The sequence below is a fragment of the Danio rerio genome, chromosome 1 (assembly GCF_052040795.2).
Source record: "Danio rerio strain M-AB ecotype USA chromosome 1, GRCz13ab, whole genome shotgun sequence".
Lineage (NCBI taxonomy): Eukaryota > Metazoa > Chordata > Actinopteri > Cypriniformes > Danionidae > Danio > Danio rerio.
The window spans coordinates 34,938,338-34,958,859 of record NC_141021.1 but is presented as its reverse complement, the minus strand read 5'-3'; the positions used below and the strand labels follow the sequence as shown (position 1 = coordinate 34,958,859).

The 20,522-nt window shown below is 34.3% G+C and overlaps 1 protein-coding gene across 1 annotated transcript in view; it reads right to left on the bottom strand.

Annotated features, from left to right (window-relative positions):
* The window catches only part of pudp (pseudouridine 5'-phosphatase), a gene marked incomplete at its 3' end in the record, with an annotated part of 29,098 nt that extends 11,733 nt beyond the window's left edge, over nt 1–17,365 (bottom strand). Inside the window, 10 exon segments of the mRNA NM_001020615.3 lie at nt 37–64; nt 1,445–1,475; nt 9,127–9,137; nt 9,701–9,724; nt 9,932–9,950; nt 12,275–12,476; nt 13,115–13,123; nt 16,364–16,593; nt 16,769–16,987; nt 17,262–17,365. Of these exon segments, the coding sequence (NP_001018451.3) occupies nt 16,364–16,593; nt 16,769–16,987; nt 17,262–17,316 (504 nt within the window).
* Nucleotides 17,366–20,522: the final 3,157 nt, after the last annotated feature.

The following is a 20,522-nucleotide window of genomic DNA, read 5'->3' as shown; positions in this document are numbered from 1 at the left end:
TCCCACCTCCAGTCACAATGACTTCTGGGCCTTCCAGAGGGAGTTCGGTGCTCAAGTGTGCATCGGTGCGTCCTCGATATCAAGAACACATCCGAGAAGTTTCATGCGTCCTGTTCTTGCAGTCTTGAGTATTGGAACTGAACTTTGGCAGCTGATGATGATGTTACACGAGAACACGAGGACACAAGACCGCTGAACAATGCATATTGAGAAACAGCCACAGTCCTGAAGTGCCCATGTCCTGCAGATTTTAGCTTCAACTTGCCTCAACACACCTGCACGGATGTTTCTAGAAAGCCTAGTATGAGATTGATTAGCTAGCCCATGTGTGTCTAATTGGGATTGGAACTAAACTTTGCAGGACCAAGTATGGGCACCCCTGGTTTAGAAGCATGTCACTGATGAGAGGATGATGGATGTTTACTGTATGGTGACCGAAATGGCCTTAAACACCCAGCAGGCACAAGTGGTCAACATGACGTCAGATTGAAATTGTACCCTAATGTCATGGAGACGCTGCATTAGGTTTGGATATGAAAATCGGGTTTACATCAGAACTCAACGTCAGCCCGATGTCACTGTCCAACTTCCAACCTAAAACCAACCAAATATCAACGTCTAATTATGTTACAGCTTGACATTGTGTCAACGTTACCACCATGACATCTATCAGACGTTAAATTTTGGTTGCCATAATTGATGAATAAATGTCAGTATTTGACATCAATAGGATGTTGGTTTAAGATGTTGGTTCAACATTGGATTTTGGTCACTTTCTAACAACCTAAAATCAACCAAATATCAACATTATTTGATGTCATTATTGGACGTCAAAATAGTGTTGTCCTTAAATGCTGGCTAGACATTGAATTTTGGTCACCTGCGATCACAACCTAAATCTAACCTTATATTAGCACCTTATGACATTGTGAGCCTGCTGGGCAGTAACTAAATGCACTACAGAATGTTAGGCCTACACACACATGCACAAATTACATGTAAATGCATCAACTTTTAACAGCATAATACTCACTACTCACTACTCGTGAGTACTTTTAAAAGGGCTACTTTTTACTCCTACTTTGAGTAATATTTACAACAGATACTTTTACTCTACTCACACTACATTTTTAGGCAAGTAATGGTACTTTAACTTAAGTATGCTTTTTAGTACTCTTTCCACCACTGTTCATGTCAAAAAATATACCTTATTAATATATAATATAAAATAATATAAATAATAATATGTAAAATATATTCCTTATTAATTTTTTTTTTTTTTTAAAGGTAGAGAGGTTTGTTTTAGCTAGCTATCTTTAATCCACCAGAGAAACTCGACAACTGGGAGAGACTTAATATTTAAAAGACTTTTTTTTTTTTTTTAACATGTATTTAAACATAGCCAGTAATTAGTATCACCATCAGCATACTATCAGAAATAAACATCAGCATAAATAGATTAAGTGTAATAAAGTTTATTGCTGTTCCTTTACTGCAAAAAAAAATAAATAAATCACAATAAGAGCTGAATGATATGACACAATGAAAATGTGCATTTCACAATATACACAATAGATTACAAAAGATACAATTAAGCAGACCTTATGCCTCTTTGGGTGGTGCTGAATAAATTTCAGACAAGCTGTAAACAGATGGTTGGTGGAGACCTGTATGTGTATGAATGCTTAGCAACACACAGAACGTAATCTGTATAGACCATGTTAAAAAGTCCCACATACATACTATAATAGAAGCTTAATTAATCCACTAACTTAAAGAAAATGTTTTCCTTCAAATAGCACATTGCAAATACAGCACTTAAGCAGGTTTTCAATTTTCAACATCAGAGAGATCAGACACTTTATGACTAATCATGCTGCACAAATTCTGGTCAAGTCTCTTGTCATTTCTAGTCTGGACTACTTTAATGCTCTTTTGGCTTGACTCCTGTCTTGCACCCTTAAACGTCTTCAAATGATCCAGTGCAGTTCACTGCAGCTTGTGTGGTCTTCAATGAGCCAAAGTCACACCTCTCTGTTTCTGTCGGTACTGGTTACTGGCTAAAGAGGTTATAGAGGCTTTAAATCACTTACCAGAACCTTTTCAATAACTGGTCTTCACTGGTGGAATTATCTTCCTAATCCTACACTGAGTTCTAATTTACTGGTATTATATAATTTAGAGTTCAGATTTTCTGCGCGAGCCCCAGCCCAGACTTGACCCGTCCCAAACTATGACGGAAGTTAAAAAAAAATCCCTGCCACCATCTTCAGCCCGAGCCAGGCCATGATTAAGAATTTGGTTTATTTTTTTAGTCAGTACTTAATTAGCCTAATTGCCAAATCTATAATGAAAGCAATGGATTACTTTCATACTGTTTGTGTTCATTTAAGACTAATTATTTGTGTTTAAAATAAACGGCAAGATGAATAAGTTTACATATTATTAAATGTATTTGTTTGTTTAAAAAACAGACCCAAATCCCAATGCATCCATTTTCGCTCATCTTCAAATCATGTGTACAGAAGCTGATCTGAGAACAGTGTCTTTACATGGAGCGTGTCCTTTCACACCGTTTGCACCTGCGCTTGCAGCCCGAAGCTGATCGGTGGCTGCTCCACAGATCGATCCACCTCTATTCTATCTAGTTACCTATCTATTTGTTTATGTAAAGACACATTTTGTTTTTTTACTTTTCATCTGCACCAAGGCCCGCAACTTCTGGCATGTGCGGTGTGAAACATTTAGAACAACTGATTTAGAGTTTGCATAATAAATGAAGCTGTTTTTATATGAATTTTGCCGTGTTTTCAAGCCAAAATAACGCAAAAGTATAATTCTCCAGAAAAGCTCTTGCAATTAGACTGTCACATTCAAGATTGGCTCTTTGATGCTACTTTCAGTTTTTAATAGAAAGATGTAGTAAAATGCTTAAGCGGGATGATAGCAGGATAGAAAGGTAAAAAAAAAAACAGGAGAATCCCTGTAAAAACTGGAAAGTTGTAAGGTTTGCAGAAAGGATGATCTTCAATGGCTCTTTTTGTCACTTCTTCAAACATACCCCTGAGAGCAAGGTAAGATAAATCTAAACTAATTTCTGTAGTTCAAACAACTCAGAATTGCAGTTGAAAACGTCTGTTATAACAGTTTACGTATTAACAAAATAGTCAAGTTTAAATCAGCTCGGGCTCATAATTACAGTTAGTGTGTTGGATCGGGTCTGGCTTGGACATAAGGTGCAGGGTCTTGGGTAGGATTGAGTAAAATTATTTTGGGCTTAATCTAAGCTCTAATCCAAATGGCAAAGAAGTAATCTATTCTATGAGGACTTAAATACTCATTTAAAATTGTCCCCTCGCTTCTTAAGCTGTGGTCACATTACACTTTTCGTCCCATTGATTTCCATTACATATGCATGTGATTGCTGCAGAACAGAACTGCAAGCTCATGCAGACAGGTTCTGCATGTTGCTGTCTTTCAAAGCTTGTTGAACTCTGACCTGCAAATTCATGACATGTGAATGCATAAGAGCAATAGAAGATCAAAACATGACCCTTCAGTAAAGAAAGTTAATACGATTTATCAATCATTTCATCTTGTTTTATCCTGCCCCTTTTTGCAGCACTATCGACATAAGTTTGCATACTCAAAATCACGCATGACTAGTTTCTCTAAGCAATATCAATTCCTTCACACAAGTAACACTTTTTGTGTGTATTGTAAAATCCGTTAATCTGCACTCAGTAATCATCAATAAGGACAGAGCATGTCTTATGACACTGAACAATTAAAGTAGGCATAAATAGGAACGTAGGCCATTTATTTTCATGCGGGGGCAAAGATAGTAAAAGATAACCAGTTAAAGAGCCCATATTATGGGTTTTTGAAAATGCCCTTTTTATGTAGTGTGTAACACAGCTCTAAGTGAAGTGAAATATCCAGCTAAGGCTTAAATCTGTAAGTGTACAGTGTTTAAAACTATTGATTTATCTATAAAAGAGTCGACTCATAGTGCTTCAAACGAGTCGTCTTGATAACGAGTCATTAGGTGTTTTGCGATGACTCGACTACGAAACACAAGTAGTTGCGTGTGCAAACACATGAGATTTGAAACCTGCGGCTAGCCCACTAACACAGAAAAAAAGCCACACACACACAGAGACGCCGGTCAAATGAAGTCACGCTGAGCAGATGTATATTTGTGAGTCTCTATCCAAAGATGAAACCTCAGCATTATAGCCCAGTCCTGAGCAGTTCGAGTGCTTCTGGAAACTACATGCTCACAAAGAAGACTTCATCGGCTGTTTGTAAAAGGAAGGATCAGTAAAGACTGTCAGAGCATGGATCAGTTTGTTTCTTCCTCCATTTCACAAGTGTAAGTACGTGCGATTAAAATTGTTGCCTCGTGTACTTTAGCTTGCAAATTATGTATTTAGTTGTGTTTTGTTACTTGTAATCGTGTGTACTGTATCAGGTTAACTCGCTATATTCTCATATCGCGAGTAAAGCCATGTTGAAAACGAGACGCTTGCCACTTTGTTTACAGGCCGTCAGCTGTTAATACCCAAATGCAACGGTCACGTTTCAAAGTAGTTCAGGTGAGGTGTGTTGTCTATTTTGCACCCAGCAAGCTGAACTGGCGCTCTAGCTGAAAGGCAATCACACCGCCCCCAACCCGAAAGTGCATTCTCTGTCATTAAATGTTTTGGTGTTGTGTCCTCTGAGGAGGGAAGTGTCCAATCAGCGCAGATTAGCTTCGTGCTAAGGAGGGGTTTGGGAACAAATGAATATCTGAACCATTCATATGGGAGTCGCTGGGCTTGACCTTGCATGCATTTTAGACTATTGTTGGAGACCCGTACAACCAATATATGACCCTATTTCCTGTATAATAGAGGCTCTTTAAGATTTCTTCCATCACTCTCATCTCTAAATATGCCTGTGCAGTCATGTTAGAAATTCCTGCAAAATCAGAGGCCATCGGATTAGTAATCCATGCAGAGAAAGGCTGCTGCTCTGCATGGATTGCTAATGCATGCAGTAATCTTTATTTCCTTATAACGAAAGAATGCCAAAGCACCTTCATCTTAAAATTGTCACAGTGTGGGTGGTTAGAAAAGCTATTAAGTATTAAACCAAGGCACGCAACATGCATAACGCATCATGTTTTTTTTTGTTTGTTTGTTTGTTTTTTCACTCAAAATAAAATGAGAACACTGTGTAACACTACAGAACACCATCATATTCACTAAATGGTGAAGATCACGTGAGTTAATAGATAAGATGAAAAACACATAAAATCTAAAGAAAGTATAAGATTGTATCTAGAGGTGACTTTTCTTCCTGAAGAAATATGTCTGAAGGTCAGATTACTGCTAGAAACCAAGTTTGCACAGGGATTTATTTATTTATTTATTTTAAATATTAATAATCAGTTCTCACAATTTTACTTTATGAAAAGTTCACCAGTAGATTAGTGGTATTAGACTATTTTTGAAGAGAAAATAGGATATCTGCATGCACAAAATATAAATGTCTGCTTCAAACCCATCAAAAGCAATTCCTTACGCACACGATGATCTCCTTCTATTTGTATATGTAAACATGTGACAGATCCATGTCTGACAGTTGCGCCCAGTGAGAATAGCACATGTGTGCATTTACAAGAAAATAAATCAAGTAATATGACATCTAATTATGGCAACATTAGTGATGAAAAAAACATCTCAGTGGGCAATGCAACTGCTATCTGCCAGTACATTGCTGTTTATCGGTGTATATAAATTCATTGCAGTCTTCAGACAATCACTGCACCAAAGGGACAGACACAGTGTCGAAATGAACCTATGTAAAGGAAACTATAAATTCAATTTGCTTAACTCCTCAGTCCCTGTGTGGCAGGAGTTCTAAGATTGCACAGATGGAAAAACAACTGATCTAACAAGGAGACAATTGGCCTCTACCTGTGAGTCAACTCCCACAGTTAGTAGATCATTATTCAGTTCGTGAATGCAAAGGATTAACAAACCCTTTAGTGTCCACTGTGAACGGTGAAGACAGCTAATTTAAAGAGATAATACAAAAGAAATGCATGAATTTAAAAGGGATAAAAATATGAACCAGTTGGATATTAGAGGAGCCTTTTGGTAAATTTAATATTAACCAGAAGCTACATCAAATTTAAGAATAACCCAAATTAGAGCTGGGCGATATGGCAAAAAAAATTATCACGATATTTTTTTTCGTATCAGTCGATATCGATATTTATCACGATAAACGTAAAATCTTTATATCTATCAATTTTACAAGATTTTCAGTATGCCAAACGCTTTGTGCAGCTGATTTAACACATTTAGTGAAATGTTTTAGCTGTCTGACAATTTAAATAATAAAATAATAAACAAAAGAACAATCTTAATTCAGCATTTACTGTTCAAGTTTTCAACAACCAAAGACATTAACTACAAGTTATTGGATATTATTGTTCAACATCAGAAAAAAAAAATATAAACCCGTTTTGGAACAACCCGGTTTGGAAGTAAAGGCGAGTTAAAGGTCACAGAATTTTCAGTTTTCACATTTTAGTACAGTCAGGATACCCCAGTAAACAACAACAATAAAATAAATACCTCCAATATAGACTAATCAGAAAAAATATATATTATTTGTAGTGCAGCCATCTTAACTAAGTAAACTAAAGTTAAATAAATAACTGCAGTGTAGACTAGAGAAAGATAAACTGGCTTGTCCTGTCTAAGGACATTTGGAATATTTAATTCAGTTTTAGGTTCTTCTTTAAGAACAGCACAATGTCTACATTCTCAGGTGAGAGGCTTGATCTCTGTACAGACACAGACATACTGTAGTGATGCTCATTTTTGATTAAGTTTTCATTTAGATAGATATGGTTTCCATTTAAATTAATGAAAAAATATACATACTGTGTTTGTACAGTGTTTTTACATGACATATTCAGCAGTAAAATACACTGCAGTTTTGTCTGAAACTACGGTTGTAGCTGTAAAGGTTGTATTTTTTCCTCCCTTTAGTGATGTGTAAATGGCTGTACATGGCAGTTATATCTGCGGGCGCTACGGATAAACTGCAGGTCGGGTAATAAAAAATACATTATAATTAGCTAATTGCAGGTCAGTTGCGGGTGTATAGTGGGACATGGCAGTGGATCAGCGAAAAAGCAGAGAGTGGGCTTTGCACAATGGGAAGATATGAGACGCCCAATAATAATGGAGGAAGTGCAAGAGTAGCCTACTGTTCAAAGCTTCAGTTAGAGGAGTCAGAGAAAAATCTGCCATAGTCTTGGGAGAAACATAAAAAAATTGTATTTATTTATTTTTTTAATTCAACAATTATCGATATTAAACGATAAGAAACATAATAATTTTTTTTTGCAATTTCGCCCAGCCCTAATTTATTATTTAGTAACAAGAACACAATTATATTTCATCATGCAATTTAATGAGTTTTGGACATATCTGGTCTAAAAAGAGAAAAGCAGATAGTTTTATCAAAGCCTTTAAAGTTAAATAACTGAAAACAAACATACAAAGCTGAGGAAAATGCTCAATTTAGAAAAAAATAAAAAAAATAAATGGCACATAGGGTTTTTTAATCTCTGCAAATATTAAATAAAATTGTGTGTTTATAAAAAAAATGTAATTCAGTGCAAAAATCAATGATTTGTTAATAAGAAATTAGTAAAATTTTAAGATAAAGAGGCATAATTCATAACTCATGAGATGACTCTTGCTGATTGCTCCTTTTTATGCAACACATTTTATTTGATAAATTGTTTGTCCAATGCAGATTGACTTCTAATCTGAGTGTTAAAGTTCACATTAGAAACTGCAACAGGCCTCACCATGCTTTCATACCTTGCTTGTTGTTGTTGTTGAACCTTTTAGAATCATATTGATTAAGTGTATGTGAACATACATCCATTCATTTTCTTTTTGGCTTAGTCCCATATTAATCTGGGGTCGCCACAGTGGAATGAACTGCCAACTTATCCAGCAAATGTTTTATGCAGCGGATGCCCTTCCAGCTGCTGCAAAACACCCATTTCACCTATACCTGGCAGCATGTCTTTGGACTGTGGGAGAAACCAGAGCACCCATATAAACCAAAGCTAACACGAGGAGAACATGTAAACTCCACAAACAAATGCCAACTGACCCAGCCGAGACTCGAACCAGTGACCTTCTTGCTGTGAGGCAATCGTGCTACCCACTGCACCACTGCAACGCCCAAATGTGACATACCAGTCAAAACCATTTGTCTGAGATCACACGATGAAGCTGGACTTTGCCTAGTTGCTTGAATACTGTTAATGCATACACAGTGAGAAAAAATAGCAGTATTTGTTTTCCTAATACCTCACACAATATTGGGTTAACCTGGAGCCAATAAGAAGTGAAATAGCCAACTGAGATTTGGTAGGTAGAAGACTCCTGCTGAACAGCTAAGACATATACGGCCAATCTCTGATTATTGATCACAATGATAAGTTAATACAGTAACATCTATTTAAAAAGCCACAATTAATATGATGACCGAAAATGAGTGAAATACTGAAACAGGTGAGCCTCTGACCAATTTAATGATTTTTTAATAAATATATATATATATATATATATATATATATATATATATATATATATATATATATATATATATATATATATATATTTTTTTTTTTTTTTTTTTATCAATTTAGAAATGATGCCTTGTAAATGCAAATCAAATGAAGAATAAATTAAAGCATTGTAACAGTTGCACAATTCCAATCCCTTTTTCAGTACAAAGCAAATACATCCATGTGTGAAAATGCCCTTAATGTAAGGGATCTAGCTGTAAAGAGGAAATGTATAAAAATACTAAATAGAAAAAGGACACTGATACTCAAATATAGAGAAACCATGTGCTACTACAACCTGTCTGTAAAATAGCTTAATGATTTAGTTCACCACCATTGACCTTATGTTATCATTTATTCATGCTGTTTCAAACCTGTATCATATTCTGGCAACGAGAGCTTTCAAAGCTCCCAAAAAAGAAAAGATGTTTCTTACATAGAAGTTATATAATCTGTGTTTGGAATGATATCAAAGTGCATGTAAATGTAGTGTACGTGCAACATTCATTCATCTATTCATTCATTTTGTTTGTCATTTTATTAATCAGGAGTCGCCACAACAGAAAAAACCACCAACTTATCCAGCATATGTTTTACACAGCAAATGCCCTTCCAGCGGCAACTCAGCACAGGGAAACTCCCATAAACTCTTGCATTCACACAGACACTTATACAATACAGACAATTTAGCTTATTCAATTCTTTGGACTATGGGGGAAACCGGAGCACCCAAAGGAAACCCACATAAACATGGGTGAACATTCAAACTCCACACAGAAATGCCACCTGACCCAGCCAGAGATCAAACCAGCGACCTTCTTGCGAGGTGATCATTCTACCCACTGCACCACCGTGATGCCCATATGTGTAACATAAATAAAGTAAATAAGGCATGGAATTTTTTTTTTAATAAAAAAAAAAATAAATTACAAACTGCAGCAAAAAATATAAAATAAATAAAAAAATCCATTCAGTTTCTTTAAAATCTGCACCAACATAACCTTTGAACATTATAAATAACTCATAAATGTTGATATACAATTTAAAGAAAAAGTGCATGAGAAAGCTATGAACGTTTATGAAAAAAACTTTCATATTTAAATAAATATTTTCCCCAAAAATACAATTTTTATTTAAAGTAGTTCATAAAGAGGCACTGTAGTCCAGAAAACCCGTACGAGCCCATGCTGATAAACTTCTTTTCTAGATTTGAGCACTGTCTCAAGGGATCTCAAGCAGTCAATTGTGCTGTAAGTCAATGGCAGTGGAGCATTAGATCTGTATTTTAGCGTTGTGTCTCAAGTGACCCTGCCAGTGGACTGTGATGCTGGAAGACGCTCAATAGAGCTAGTCTTTACAAAAGATTTTTTTTCTGCTTTTTTTATTTATTTATTTATTTATTATTATTATTATTTTTGCCAAGCAGCACCTAAACTAAAATAAATAAATGTTAGCTAAGCCATTAGCTAAACCTACAATAAACTGGAGAAATTTGGAGTGCTTGTGAGGATTGCCATTATACCAAATCAGTCACAAAACACGAGTTGATTTTTTTACTTTGTTTTAATATAAAATTTAAGTTAAAAAGGAAATAAGTAAAGTATTTAATTAAATATTAAATTAAATAAATAAACAATATGTAGACTTAAATATGATATTGACAAAAGAAAAGAAAAAAAGAAAAGAAAAGAAAAGAAAAGAAAAGAAAAGAAAAGAAAAGAAAAGAAAAGAAAAGAAAAGAAAAGAAAAGAAAAGAAATAAATATAATGCTGGCTTGGTCAAAGATATTCCATTTAAGATTGACTTCACCGGAGTCAGCTTAAGTGTTGCTTATTTAGTATCGTTACTTTGAAGTAGCCATATTACAGCTATTTACTTGAAATGATGGCTGTTTTTAAGACACTGCCAGAAGATCCTTATTGTCTTTCGTTTAGGAGTATCCTGTGAAACTCTCAAGATTGTTGAGAACTGGAAAGGCTAAACGGATGTCTATAATGAACAGGACCACAAAGTATTCCTGAAAAACACACTATTTCACCAATCACAAAGCTAAAAAATAAACTACAATTTGCTGTGCTTATAGCTCTAGCCTGTTGAAAATAAAATACAATAAAATAAAAATGTATAAAATATTTATATATGTGAACAAAATAAATATTGAATAGATAAAGCTCATTAATTGGACAGGACATGAATGGATGGATGGATGGATGAATGGATGCATGAACGATTGTACAAATAAATGAATGCTCCCCCACACAGACACATTAGCATTGACACATAGCATTATATTTAAAAAAAAAGACAGCTTTTGAACTATATTGTCAACCTAAAGTTTTTGAGATTGGACTATGATTGTGGATGTTTTTATTATTTCCCCTTTATTTTCTGTGGTTGTTACTTTGTAAGGAATGGGATGGTTAGGACAAAATTTTAAGAAAAGCCTGAAAGACTGTTTAAATTGCAGAATAATTGCCCAATTTTGTCAAAAAAAAAAATGTTATTTGTGCTTTAGTGCTTGACAAAAATAGAGAACAACATATACTGAATAATTCTGCAGAGTACATAATATGAACAGCAAGATGCCTGAAATATAAATAATTTTCAAGTGCGACCTCTGTTTTCAATTTCGAGCTCAAGTCCTTATTTTCTCTCTTATTAAGGGTATAACTGTGCTAGAGGAAGTTGATCCAAGAACAGAACAAAATAATAATAATAGAATAAACATTCACATATTATTCTTTCAAGGACAAAAGAAACAAGTCAATTCCTGTATGTCCTTTCTGGCACTCTCTTCTATCCTTTCAATGCCCACTTTTACCTTTCTTTTCAGGGACAAGTTTTATGGCAGTATAAAATGAAACATTCATCCTAGTTAATCCCTATTTGTAATTGATTATTTCCTGCTAGACGTTAGCAAGCATCATGTGGGGCAATTAAAAAGAAAATGAGTGGCTTCATACTTACAGGAACAAGCAGCTTTGAATGGTTTGTCTCACTATACAGATTTTCAAATAAATTGATGGTGCTTTCATTTGCATTTTAATATTAAGGCATACAAGAATGGAGAAGGCAAACATTCAGTTGAGCTGGTTACAGAAAGAAAGAAAAAAAATGCTAGCTAATTTTCTCATACCACAGTTGGGTTTAAAGTTGCTAATTAGCTGCTGATGACTTGCAGAAGAAAGTAAAAGATTAGGGAAGAGGTGCATCAACTACTAATTTTAAACAACTAGAATTCTAAACAGATGATAACAGTCTGCCATTGAGGTTAATTGGATTTAGGGTGATGTCAAACAAAGACCACTGAATTTGACTTTACTAATCTTTTTAAATATCTAATGAAGTGAGACCTGGTCCTTGATGTTCTTGAAGGGCTCTGGTGACTGAAAGAGTGACCACACAGTGGCAGTTTTTATTCAGCAAGGACATATCAAATTGATCAAAACTGACAGAAAAGACTGGGGCTGTACGGTGGTGCAGTGGGTAGCATGTTCGCCTCATAGCAAGAAGGTTGCTGGTTCGAGCCTTGGCTGTGTCAGTTGGCATTTCTGTGTGGAGTGTGCATGTTATCCCTGTGTTCGCGTGGGTGCTCTAGTTTCCCCCCACCTTCCGGAGAAATGCACTATGGGTGAATTGGGTAGGCTAAATTGTCCGTAGAGTATTTGTGTAAATGAGTGTGTATGAATGTTTCCCAGTGATGGGTTGCAGCTGGAAGGGCATCCGCGGTGTAAAAACATATGCTGGATAAGTTGGTGGTTCATTCCGCTGTGGTGACCCCAGATAAATAAAGGTACCAAGCCGAAAAGAAAATGAATGAATGAATGAATGAATGAATGAATGACAGAAAAGACCAAGTCTCTTATAATGAGCAATGCTTTATTTGATAAGTAATAAATGTGTGAAATTAAAAGTAATCACAATATTTATTTATTTTTCAACATTAGATATTTTATGTGTATGTTAATAAAGGGTTTGTTTGTTTGTTTGCTTTTCTTTAATAAGAATTCTTTAATAAGAATTATTAGAAAGATGAAAAAATTAGTTTTTCAATAATAAATCTTCTATAATATTATTATTATTGTTTTTAATGTCCTTTTTATAAATTCAATGCATCATTAGTTAATAAAAGGTTTATTTTACTCACCCTAAACTTGAACAGTAGTGCATAAGATCTCACTCTCTTAATAAGTCCTTGGTTTTATCAGGGGTCACCACAGCACAATGAACCACCAATTTCTCTGGCACATGTTTTACGCAGCAGATGCCCTTCCAGCCACAACCTAGCACTGAGAGTACACTAATTTGTGATGCATAAGATCTTTCAATTATTTTAACCACACCTCATTAAGCAGAACAACCAACAGCAATATACAGTTTCTTAAACCAGCTCAAAAATCAATTCTTAACCAAGCTTGTGAGGAAACCAGTGCCTTTAATTAAGCATACCATCATACTTCAAGATGTCAGTAAACTATTTAGGTATGCTCCTGATGTCCAAATCTACTCTTGCTAGGCAGTTGCCTTTTCAACAGCAGCTACTGTTTGTACTTGATTAGGTATTGTCAAAAATGAGGTGGCAGCCAGCATGCAAACTTGGCAGCTTCACTCCTGTGAATGGAAATTAAAGAAAATAGAGTAGCCCTTTAGGAGTTCACTATATAGTGATAGATTATTCTAGTCATTTACACAGACATGCTGAACTTGCAAACAACATATTTAAACAGCTTTTGTATGTGTGTGTTTTAATATTATTGACATAATAAATATTTTTGTAACTGGAGATTAGAATTATTTTAATTGTGTATTTAAAATATGCATTCAAATATTTAAATTTGTAAATCATGGCTAGAAGGACATCCACTGCATAAAACATATTCTTGAATACTTGGCAGTTCATCCCGCTGTGGTGACCCCAGATAACTAAGGGACTAAGCTGAAGGAAAATTAATGAATTTGTAAATAATTTCGTAATTTGTATAGTCCTGGGCCAAATAAAAAATAGTCAGATGTAATAATTATTATAATTATAGCTTGATAGACTGTATTTTGTTTATCAGGGATGGTTAGTATTTATGACACAAGTATTTCAAATACAATATAGTATTTTGTAACTTGTATTTTATGGAGTTTATGAAAATGGGTTAATATCTTGTATCAAAATACTTTAGTGTTTTGTATTTTTAAAATACTATAAAATACTTTGTAAGAAGTCTACAAGATGATATAAGAATGTGGCCTCTGATTGGTGCTTTCTCAGTTATTTGCCTAGGTTTGAGATCAGAACAGAAAACTAATTAATATTGAAAAAGGTGTCCAATGCTTGGCTCATGGATGGAAATATGCAACACGCATAATAAAAATAACAGGCAAGTGGCAGGAGTAGATTTGGGAGCAAGTCCACAATCATTAAAAAATAACACTGCACAATGCTAAGACCAGTAATATGTAATGGTAGCATAGTGTACAATGCATTTGCATCTTTGCTTAAGAAATGAGTCGAAATTAAATTTCAGACCAAAAACAGGAATATGGAGACTTTAGCATAAAACCATTATCATTCTCAGCCCTGGAAGTTTAAAAATTAAAAAACACCTAAAGATGGTGCAATAGTGTGTACTAAGGGGTTAAACTGAGACTCTTCCAATTAAAGAAAACTGAAAAAATTTTGGGAGAATGAGAAACAAAAAAATAGTAGTTTTTGATGAATTGTACAATAGATGGTAAGAAAATAAGACATTAACAACATTAAAATACAGTGGCGACACCTACAATACTTCATTGGCTGTTTCAAATGGCAGTTTTTAAATTAAGTATTGAAGATTTTAATTGCAAAAACCTAAAAAAAAAAAAAATCAATAAATAACCTCTTCAAATATCATCCTTTCAAAATATATAAAACTGTTAAGAGATGGTCTTAATTTTACTGGCAACGCAATAGATGGAAACTAAATAAAGAGATATACTGTACTTTTAGGATGCAACTCAAGAGCATGACTTACTGTATAAAATTTGTACAAAATCGATACTAAAATCAAAAAGAAACAAGTTTATGAATACCTCCTCATGTACAGGAGTAGAGGTGAATGAGTTGGCAAAGAAGCTGACTTTAACTTGGAGAAATGTTGTTGCTGTCAAACATTGTTTACTTCCTTAAATCAGTTTCATGATGAAGGGGTTGATTGAATATATCATTGATAAAAGGTTTGCAAAGAAACCTTATACTCCCATGTAAACGTATTTTGTAGTATTTTCAAATTACAAAATAGAGTATTTTATTTTGATACATTTTTGGCTGCTGAATTTTAAAGTTTATTTTGATAGATGTAAAACTGAGTTATCTGGTATTTTATTTTTAAATACATTTTTTATGTATTTTTTCCCATCCCTGTTGTTAAAACATAATCTAATAGGTCATTTTATTGTCAAATAATCAAATAAATTTGATCATCAAGTGACAGTTCACCCAAAGAAATTAAATGATTTACTCAACCTTCACTTGTTCTAAACCTACAGTATTTGAGTTCTTTTTTGGTGCATTTTGGTGAACAAAAAAAATGCTTCTGGGACCCATTGACTAACAAATAATTTTTATTTTTATTAATTATTGCTAGAGTATGAAAATTGATGGGTACCAGCAACCAGCATTCTTTAAAAGTTATTATTTTGTGTTTAACCGAAGAAACAAGCTCAAAGATTTAAAACAACGAGGGAGAGAAAATGATGAGGTCATTTATATTTTTAAGTGAAATATCCCTTTAAAAAGATCACTAAATCTACTTTTGGCTCTTAAATCACACAAGTCCTTCTAGATTAAGTGTGCTGGTTGCGAACTGAAATAAACAAAGCTACTGATTTGGAGCTTAAAATGTAAAACAATATACTCAGTGAATGCTATTATAGGACAAAAAAAAACTGAAATTAGCAAGTTAGCTGTGATGCTCAAAAACTTGCATAATGTTCTGTGCTAGCTGATGAATGCATTTAGCTTGTTAGCAAAATTACTGTATGTTTGTATCTAATAGCATTAGATGATTTAGCTGCTAAATATTCTTTGCTAACAGCAATTAAACTTCATTGTTGCCACCAAAATAGCAAGCTACACTTTTTCAATTGCCAACCTACTGTACATTCATGCACACATTTTTAAAATTTATTCAATCTGGAAAATATGTCCGAAGTCAAAGATCTGTAAAAACATATTAAAAATATCTTCTTTACATATATCTTCTAAAATATTTCTCTTATAAACATGTCAAATGCATATTCTAAATCTAAATCTAAGAAATAAAGCATTGAATCTGCAATAAGAAGTGAAAAAGTATCCGATGCAGTTCTAATCTTTGCCCAATAACAGCCAAATGCAGAATCACAGAGACACCAGATGTGAAGATTGTCATCATTATAGCATCATAAACAAAAAAGCAATGACACTGCATAGTGCCCACTGTTTATGTTGAAACAACTGCTACACATTACATGTATTTCAATCAAAGCCTACACTTCACAAATATGCATTTAGTATTTTATTTAAATAAATTTGATAAGCATGTATTTGCAATATGTAACAAAATACTTCATGTTGTATTTGTGCATGTCTTTGTTCATGTACGAATTGATTCCTTGATTTTGTGGGTTTTCTGCACTGCTTCCATAAAATTATTAGACTAGACTGAAATAGAATGCAATAGCTGAGTAGCTTCATCCTACCTGTTCAGGGTTGGCTGGGGGAGAGAATCTTTTGGCACACACCAAAAAAGTATCAGGGAGTGGCTTGCCATTTTTTACGTCCGGATCATCTCCAAGCACAATGTGACTGAAGAGGCTAAAGAACTCTTTATGACGGCTGGTCTTCATCTCAAAGGTCAGACCTGCTGAGCTTGTGCCAACAGCAATAGGGATGCCATGCTTGTGTAGGTGATTGACAAGCTTTTCTACACCTGAAAAGACATTGCAAACAGACACCAGAAATAAAAACTAACAAAGTGAGCTGACTTCTTTCAACAATATGGTGACTTTGATACAAACATGGTCAAGATGATGCACTACATCACCCTACATCTGCTTCTGTTTCAAAATCATCTTCAGGAATTTTCAAGTCTACATGGACATTACCTGGTAGCAGAGAAGTTGTGGGGAACAAACGCTCCTGAATTTTTCTAATCTCTTCTAGGAGCTCTTCAGGGGTCATGGGAAGGCCAATTTTGTCTCTTATAATCCTGGCAGCATCCAGAGCCTTTTTGCCCATAACAGAGGACTTCACTTCCCAAGTATACTGCTTATTAAACCTGTCACAAACTTCCTGGAACGAGACTGTGTACAATCTTTCTGTATCTGCAAGAAACAAATGCATTAAAACATTATATTGCGGCGTACAGCCTAGTAAAACGGAATTGGTGAACGTAATGATTTATAACCTACAGAAACTGTTGATAAATGACTTTGCTTTGGCGTGAATTAGGTATGAAACTGAATTTAATCTCAATTAATTTAATTTGAACTGAAACAGAGTTAGTTTTTCTTCTGATTTTGTTTCAGGCACTAACAGAAAAACAAGCTGGGTAAAAAAGGTTTCAATATATTTTATTTTAAGCAGATTATCACCTACCTAGTAACAACCCGTCCATATCAAAGAGCACGTGTGTTACTGGTTTATAAGACATGTTTTTGGCGATACGATAGCTCGACTGTGTGACTACGGAAACTTCATTGACAGAGAGACAGAGAAGCGAAAACTGCTGGACGATAAAAGTTACGCTGCATTTAGATCAACACGCTCAATTGCAGGAGTACTTCGATTCATATCCATCTTCAATATATGACAATGTTTAAACAAGTGTAAGTGTTTTTTATGAAAATGTTTCATTTTCGTGTTTCCCCCTTTTCTACATGCGATGCGCTTTTGAGTGGTAACTCAGGACAACCTTTAACTTGCCATGCGTGTTGCAAAGGATTATGGGAAATGTATTTTTTCAACATATGTTCTAAAGCTCCCGTTTATGACTGACAGATAAAAAATAAAAGAACAAGAATGATGTGAAACTTATATGGGTAATTCTTTAACAACAGGCACTTTTATTTATGTCCTTTATTTATGTCCTATATATATATATTCGATCAAAGGACATAAATAAAAGTGCCTGTTATATATATATATATATATATATATATATATATATATATATATATATATATATATATATATATATATATATATATATATAGTGTTTTAATTAAATTAAGCACTAGTAGGTTAAATATTTTAGTTATTATTGTGAGACTATTATCAATATTATTTTTTTATACAAATTATAGCTGCCGCAAAGAATCAGTGTCATTTCCACCACAACACTGTGATGTCGCTTAAGAGGATAAATTGTTGGTGTGCGTCCCTACTGATGAAATAAAGCAGTACATGATTTGTGGGATAATGTTGTTAATTTTGTGTCTGTAGCCTGGGAATCAACACTGTGTATCAGTTATTATCTCCAATTAATTTATACTAACCCTATTCATTTATCTACAGCTCCGAAACTGCTTTTATAGATGGATCATCATATTCTTTCAAAAAGCAAAAGAAAGAAAGAAAGAAAGAAAGAATGAATGAATGAATGAATGAATGTAAGAAAGAGAGAGTAAGAAATGCTTCACTATTTCTAAGTCGTTAATCAGATAAGAAAATTTTGACGTTGCCATGTTATCTAATTTGTAAAGGTCAGTCTCCTTGCTTCTACTGAAGCAAACAAGATGCTCTTTACAAAATCAAGCTGTGTTAGCATGAATCATCACGTTTTTATACAAACATCCATGTCAGATTAAGTCAAGCGGAAACTGCAAAAGGGAAACCAAAAATGTTAAAAAATAATAATTATGTTATCACATTAGAAGGGAATGCAAAGGAAATAAAATAAAAAAAACATTGTAAATGCGTTTATTAACAAAATGTTTGTATGTAAACATTTTGATGTACTTAGATTCTTGTGCTTCATGAGTGGTGCTTCTGCAAGATTGCTGTTACAAAAGAAATTTCCTTTAAAGACAAACAATTACGTTCTATAATTATACAACAAAGTCCACTAAAGGTAACGTACAAAAACCCAAGGGCAGTTTATTATGTTGTCCAAAAATACACAAACACACACACACACACTCACACTCACACAAAAAACACAGGAACCCCCTCGCCAACAGCAGAGTTACATGAAACAATGCTAGACGAGAAATATGGGAGACATGAAGGGTATAACGCTAATGATCACATGAAATACACAACCACAGAGAAACAAGACACATGATGAGGCCAGCCAATGAAGAACGAGAAGCATGATTAAATCAACCAATAAAAACATGACACACAAACACACACACAAAGCACATAGGGGGTTGTTGCTAGATTGGATATGGATCCAGCCGGAAGTTAACAAGAATTATTTATAATATTTATTAAATTTCCCTTTTATTGTATTATATAAACATCTACCCCCACCCCAACCCTAAACCCAACCATCATGTAAAAACTGTTGTTGTACTGAGTATTATTTACGCTTTTTAATTACCCAATACGTTTTTTTTTTTTTGTTTTTTTTTTATGTTTACCCCCACCCCAACCCTAAACCCAACTGTCACAGTACTGTAAAATATTAATTGTTGTTATACAGTGTCATAAAAAAAAAAAAAAAACGCTACTATATTGATGTGCGTATCGCACTTCCGACCGGCCACATATCCAATCTAGACTTTAGCAGGAAACAGAAAGACAAAACTAATGCCATGTTCATACTGTACATATACAGGTCTTTTTAGAAAGAGAGTTTTCGCTGTTTTTGTTTTAAAAAAGATCTCTGTGAAAACACAAAAAATGCACTGTGATGTATGTTAAGGGCATGCCAAACCAACAGGTGGCGATAATGACACTTTCATGCTAGGTTCACCAAAAGAGGAATTATGTAATTTTGCAAATATGTTTTATGCAAGTCAGCGAGAACAAAGGTGGAACGGTGCAAACGAAATGGAATACGCGATGCATTTGGCACAAACGTTTGGAAGTGGCCTCATTTGCATCTGCATTTGGTGTGACCCCAGCCATGTTAACCAGTTAGAAAAGAAAAAACAGCATGCTGACATCATGATGAGTTTTGGAAAATCTTTAAAGTTTTCAGTAAGTTTCAGTCAACCAATGCTGCATTTGATGTGGACAAACAGCCAAACCTCATTGAAAAAAAGAACTGCAGTTTTGAAAATGTTGTCTTGAATACAAGATAACATGTCACACCTTACAGCTAATGATTTTATCATTATTATTATTATTATTATTATTATAGTGGCCATAAAGCAAGGGATATATTGCTGTGAGTTATGCAAATTATTAATCTGCAAATAGTTTTTTGCTTGGTTCCACCAATCATGCAGCTTATTGAGCTGTTTGTTTTTTTTTTCCCACATTTGAAATTTACATATCACTAAGTCACACTGTGTATAGTGTTATATTACAAAAATGTGTAAAACAGATTGATTTATTGATTTTGTTTCACAACATTTGGTGTTACAAATCAATGCATGGTGAATTTGAACCTATTTTATAGTTCTAAGGTAATGCTATCAAATTAACAACATGGGCTTTTGCTTAAATGTTAAACCGACAACTTGAGATTTGCATCCAAGATGAAAGTAGAAATCTGCCTGAGACCTGCTCCCGCTCGCTGCTGCAAGATATTATTCCACACCTGACTTCTACCACCATGTATTCAGCCTTTGTTCACCCACCACCCAAACTGCCTTGTTTTCTACCCGACCCGACAGTACCCGCTATATTTTGATCTGGTTTCCAACATCTCATGTTTAAATTGGGTACCACCAAAAGAGAGAGATA